This window comes from Chanodichthys erythropterus, chromosome 16, assembly GCF_024489055.1.
Source record: "Chanodichthys erythropterus isolate Z2021 chromosome 16, ASM2448905v1, whole genome shotgun sequence".
Taxonomy (NCBI): domain Eukaryota; kingdom Metazoa; phylum Chordata; class Actinopteri; order Cypriniformes; family Xenocyprididae; genus Chanodichthys; species Chanodichthys erythropterus.
Window position 1 is genome coordinate 16,706,544 of NC_090236.1, and position 6,327 is coordinate 16,712,870.

At 35.1% G+C, this 6,327-nt stretch overlaps 1 protein-coding gene across 2 annotated transcripts in view; it reads left to right on the top strand.

Moving 5' to 3' along the window:
• Positions 1–6,074, top strand: part of mib1 (MIB E3 ubiquitin protein ligase 1) — a 76,924-nt gene extending 70,850 nt beyond the window's left edge. Inside the window, exons 20-22 of one of the 2 annotated variants that reach the window (XM_067362363.1) lie at positions 2,215–2,286; positions 2,684–2,784; positions 4,273–6,074. In XM_067362363.1, coding sequence (XP_067218464.1) covers positions 2,215–2,286; positions 2,684–2,784; positions 4,273–4,413 — 314 coding nt within the window. In that variant the 3' untranslated portion in view covers positions 4,414–6,074. The remainder of the gene's footprint in view (positions 1–2,214; positions 2,287–2,683; positions 2,785–4,272) is intronic. The other variant, XM_067362364.1, reaches the window with a different exon arrangement.
• The last annotated feature ends 253 nt before the right edge of the window (positions 6,075–6,327 follow it).

A 6,327-nucleotide genomic window follows, 5' to 3' on the forward strand; every position in this document is an offset into this window, starting at 1 on the left:
AACATCCACTAATCATGCTGTTAGACAGATTCTACATCATTTTTGGAAAATAAGAGAGGGGGACTCTGAAATGACTCAGTGGAAATGATCCAGTGTTGTTAGCCGACCCCTGAAGCCAAGAAATGTTTCTCAGTATGCCATCATTAATTTCCCGTTTAATGAGTCTAATTTTTTCCAACTTGTCGGGCTCAAAATTAACCAGTCTGTCTTCTTTCACACTAATCCATCATAAAAATCTCCCTTTCAGGCCTCTCAACACACATGGTCTGTAAAACATTTGCTAAAAATGTTTTTGTTTTTTTTGTTTTTTTTCCACTGAATGAAAACCATAAAATTAGGGATGCACGATACCGTATTCCTCATTGGCTGTTATTAGAGATGTTTAAATTTCAATATTGTACATATATCGGACGATGTTAGACATTTAAATGTGCATGCTCATTTACCCTGTTTTTACACAGATTACTTTTGCCATTATAAAAAAACTTGCTTTAAAATAATTTAGTAACACTGTTAAATGTAATCTTCAGCAAATCTCTAAATAAATATCCATACAGTACATTATAATACATGTAAATGATTATTTTTTTGTTTGGTGTTTTATTTAAATGGTTGAACAGTGGTTTTCAATCCTGTTATTGGTGACCCATCGCTCTGCACATTTTGTAGACTCAGATCATCAGCTTATTAGGTAAGACTTCCATGAACTGAAGTGATTGTGTCAGATAAGAGGGACGTACAAAATGTGCAGAGCGGTGGGTCCCAGGACCAGGATTGAACCACTGGTGTAGAATTTTCCATCTATTGATTATTATTGGGTCTTGAGGAAAATTCTAGTCTCAGATATGACTTACTTTCTTCTGTGGAACACAAATATTTTTCCCACTTTATATTAAGTGTATTTAACTGCAAACTGTTTTTTACTAACATTTAAATTAATAAATTGATCCAACGCATTTATTGGGTAAATGTTTTTATATTGTACTTATATTTTAAAATACCTGCATCTAATTACTTCTGTAATTAATTTCTGTAATTACACCTATAATTACACTGTTTACTCTTCCATTACTCCTTTAGCCACCCTTAAACCTACTCATACCACCAAACTTGTCCCTAACCTTACCCGTATCCCACCAAAATAGAAGCAAAAGTGTTTTGCAATATAATATGAACACAATAAGTACATTGTACCTAACAATTATCTTTTATTTATTTATTTATTTATTTATTTATTTATTTATTTATTTATTTATTTATTAGTGTCCTTGTTACAGTGTAATTATACATTTAAGTACTGAGTAATATTCATTAAATACTTGTACTTACTAAAGGGTAAGGTTAGGTTTAGGGTTGGTTACATGTAATTATGCCTAATTTACTATTTTTACAGTAAGTACACGGACAATGTAAAATAAAGTGTTTTTTTATGCAAGTGCATAGTAGTTAAAGACGCCTAGTATAAAGTGTGACCCAAAGATTTTTAGAAAAATAATCCATCTCTTTGAGATATCATATAATACAAGTGGATGGGAACCTCAATCTTGACGCTTCAAAAACCATAAAAAACAAACACAATGGTAACCCATATGACACCAGTGGATGAATCAGTGTTTTTTGAAGTGAAACGATGGGTGGGCATAAGGAAGAATACTAATATTAATATTTTAAACTTTTCGTGCAAGCTAAGTGATGGTTTAAAGTTTAAAATATTACAATTTTCTAACATTCACCTATCGTTTTGTTTTAGAAAGCATTGATTCATCCACTAGTGTCATAATCAGGTTTGATTGTCCCATCTACATGCATTATAAGGACTCACAATCATATTTTTCTAAAAATCTGTGTGTTCAATCTGAGGAATGCAAGTCATACATCTGGGATATCATGAGGGTCAGTAAATAAGAGAATTTTCATTTTTGGGTGGAGTATCCTTTTAATATGAAATTATCCACTTGTCAGTATCAGGCAAATTTATAATATCAGTGCATCCCTTCTTAAAACCTTTCTTTGAAGATAGTCCTGCAGCCATAATTGGATACCTTGATGAACAAAGCCTCCCATGTGTCAAATACTTGCGTTAACCTGCTCTTCCCTTTGCTCCCTCTAATGAATATTTATAACTAGCATATGCCACAGGCCAGGCTGAATTGGCCCCTGAGCCAACAGCAGGGGTACATGCATTACATAACACTGTGACTGGTTGCTTCTCAGCAGGGAGCTCTAACTCAATGGCAGGGGGGTCGCAGGATCTTCTCCAGCCCAACAATCTGGCACTAAGTTGGTGTAAGTATTTTATTCATCACCCCAAGTTCTTCCTGCCTCAACTTCTTCCTGCTCCTTTGGGCTCAAAGTCCATATCTCCACCCCAGCATACGTTATTCTCTCTGGCCAACACTTTACGAATAGAAGAGGCTGTCAAGTGGGACCATAAGCCTGCTTGCGGCCTGCTGCGTTTCAGTGCTGTTAGTTGATTTCATACCCCAGTGCCCCATATAAGCCATGTAAAGTGTCAGAACAGGCACAAAACTTCTAGTATCAAGTTATTCCTCTGTAAAATTTGCCAAGTTAGAAGACTCTGGGGTCTGCAAATGCGGAGGCCCGGGGGTCCACTTTCACCAACTGCATGATTGGCTGTTGACCCGCTGAAACTTTTCTCAATGACCTCTGCTTTGTTTTTCAGCCAGTGGAAATATCCCAGCCTTGCAGAGGGACAAAGACAACACAAATGTCAATGCAGATGTACAGAAGTTACAGCAGCAACTGCAGGATATCAAAGAGCAGGTGGGCGTTGCCATTTGTAGCGATTCACATTTTCTTTATAGATCGACAACAAACCCTGCCAATCTTAAAACATTCCATTTTTGAATTGTGAATTGTTTGTCGGTGAAAAATAGATTTAAAATGTTAAAAATTTAATGAACTGAGTGTCTATTTACTAAGTGCAAATAGCATCCCTTGTTGGTAAATGCAATTTACACCAATGTCTGGTTGGGCCACTCAAGTTTTAAAAAGGACGCACGTATTCAACATCTTCATTGGCACAACAGTAGCGAGTAAGGCTCAAAACCGCCTTTTGCCGAGCTCACTCTTCTCCATTCCCATCACATATCACGTCAGGGAGGCATTTATTTTCAATAAAAATGAATAAAAATAAAATAAAAATAATGTTCTAAATGTGGAAATAAACTGCGATCAAGTGTTTAATAATATTAAAAGTATTTATTGGGTAGGGTTAGGGTAAGATGTAGGGAGGGTTTTCATTCTTCCAATAAGGCAGCAACCATTTGATCATTTTAATAAATATAATCATTTACACTCTGATATTATTGCATCCTGTTAATGTACAAAAATACTAAAGTATAGATAGCATCTAATTACTATTTATTCCAAAGAGCTGATACTTTTACATGGTGTAAATGGAATCTATTGCTAATTTCACCTAGTGTAAATAGCATATTGCCAAGAAAATGCTGCTATTGTCACTGTGTAAATAGAATATATTGTTATTTTTACTTAGTGTAAATAGCATCTATCGCTAAGAAAATGTTATTTGCACTTAGTTTTAATAGCTGCTGCCTATAATGAATCATAATTGGGTATCATTCAGTCTTTTAAGTATATGAACATTAAATAAGTTAGACGTGCAAATTAATGAAACCTTAGTGTGATGTTGTTCACGGCCTATTACAAACAGAATGATCAAATCCGTCTTGACAAGTTTTCACGTTAACACAGTTTGTCTTAAGTGAGCGTAAATATGTGTTAGGTCTTAACATGACAGCAGTCTTATGTACCTGCTACTGTCTGTGTTCTAAATGTTAATTAAACAAAAGAAAAACAGAATCACTGCTCTTGACTGAGAGACATTTGTAGCTTTAGAATCAATGTTAAGTTTAATTAATACAGTGAAGACCGTGCAGTGTTTTATTTTGCATTTGATTATTCAATTTCAGCTGTAAAATTGAAATCTAAAGTTACAATGTTTTATTTTCTGAAACTTTTTTCCAGCAAAAATAACTTTTTGGTCATATCAACCACCCCTGCTATGAATGCACTTAAAAATACAGAATTGTATCATTAATCGAAATCAAATTGTGAATTTGCAAAAATCGTTCTTGAAACGAATCGAAAACCTGTAAATCGAATTGATTCGCTGTCTACCCAAAGATTCACACTCCTAGTTTTAAGTGTTCAGCATATGCAATTATTTATTTATTTTATTTTTTTAATGCAGTAATGACTCATTTAACATATTTGCCTTCCACTCAGACCATGTGCCCCGTGTGTCTGGATCGCCTAAAAAATATGATCTTCATGTGCGGTCACGGCACTTGTCAGCTCTGCGGAGACCGAATGAGCGAGTGCCCCATCTGCCGGAAGGCCATCGAACGTCGCATCCTGCTTTACTAGAACGCCAGGCCATCGCAACCTCCCTGTTTTTCAGCCACAGTGTGTGCTGCTGCTCTCATAAGCACCTTTCTGTATCCGCAAGGTTCTCCGTGTCTCACGCTAAGCTATAAGAGACATCAGTGTTACACCATCCATCTTTATTTTATCTCTTAGGCTCAATATTTGTCCGGTTACCTTCAGTTTTGTTTGCTTGGATTATGTTCACCGCAAGAAGGAAGAAACTTGCTTAACTACTCCATCTTGCCATTTTATTCATGCAGGTGCCCACTTTTTTCTGCCGTGAGTAGTTCAGCACCACCTACAAGACATGAACTGACACTGTCAGGGTCTGCTAATGTTTCATATTTTATTATGTCATTGTATTATGCTTATATATCCTGATGCAAACAGTTGTATCTACAGTATCTGTGTAGGTTATGATACAGCATGGTGAATTTAGAACATGACTGAACTAAAAGAGTCCCGCTGAAGCTTTGGAAATTCATTTTGTGCGATGTAGCGTTCGGTTCCAAATAACGTGTAAATGTGTCTGCATTTACTGGCAGACTAAAGTTTGTTCTGTCCAAACAGTGAAATAAAAAACATTCACCTTTTAGCAGTACTGTTAGTATAACATTGCATGTTCCTCTCTTGAATTGCTGCTGTACTACAGTATATACACAGAGTATTATTGTCACACCCATGGTGGTGATTGGCTCGTCATCTGATCAATGCTGAAAAGTGCATGCTTTCCATGCAACTGAACCCTGTTGTCTTTAAAAAGATATTCATTTACATAACAAACATCATTATTGGATTGTTCTCCAGTAGTCCTACTTTATGCACCATATTGTCTGCCAGATATTTAATACAAAAAGGATTTGAATAGAAACTGCTGGTCTTGTGCCATTGTTCCAAAAACATGAAAACATTTCATTACCTTTTGGAAATAAGATGCTGTTCGTCATTTTCCTTACTAGTTAATTTATGTATTTTTACCTTTTTCAACTGAATCTGAATGACTTGGAATATACTATAGAATATCACCTGTCAGCTATAATTGTTAACTGGGGCCTTACTTTAATTAGGCCACAAGAAAGCCTGACCAAAAAGAGTTTGTAGCTGGGGTCTGTTCATCAAAATAGTCTTTCATTAACAATTTGGCATCTTTCTGTGCTTGTCAAAGTATATTATGAAGACCTGTATTTTTTTCCCCTGTGTGGCCTGTTCTCATCATGGAGGAGGTCTAAAGTTACTTCCACTGTTGTTTGATGGCATGTTTCATTTCAGTGTGACTTAACATTGTGAAGCAGACATTTTTACTGGAAGCGAAGTAGTTTCATACTTTACCTTTAAAAGATTTGTATCATTTTTCACATCTTTTTTTTTTTCTCAGTAACAGTCTTGCCATTTTAACATTAAAAACTAGATGCACTAATATACCTTAATGGTAGAATTATATTGTCATGGTTACTCAAACAGTCGGTTTTGTACCTTATTTTCAGTACACAAAAAACTGCCCTGGTTTAAGAAAAACATTGATACTTTTTTTTTTTTTTTATGAATGAATGAATGTTTGATGTATGATGTACAACATTTATCATAGGAGAAATTCCTTTTGCCCTGTATTGTATTGAATTTTGCTTTGAATATGTATTGCCGAATAAAGATCTAACAAAATGGAGCACAGTACTTTGCAAAAGATATTGCGCACTCATCTGTAATTTGACTTCTACAAGACTCTAAAAGTCACTTCAGATGTCACCATCCAATGATCAATATGAAAAAAAAAATTAATTTAAAGGTACACTATGTAACTTTGTTCAAAATTTAAATACATCATAAATCCTTCTAAAACATGTTTTTGTCTTACCCCGATAAGTGTTTATATTTTAGACCTGTGGGGATGATTTTCGCTGGAAATGACGTACATAC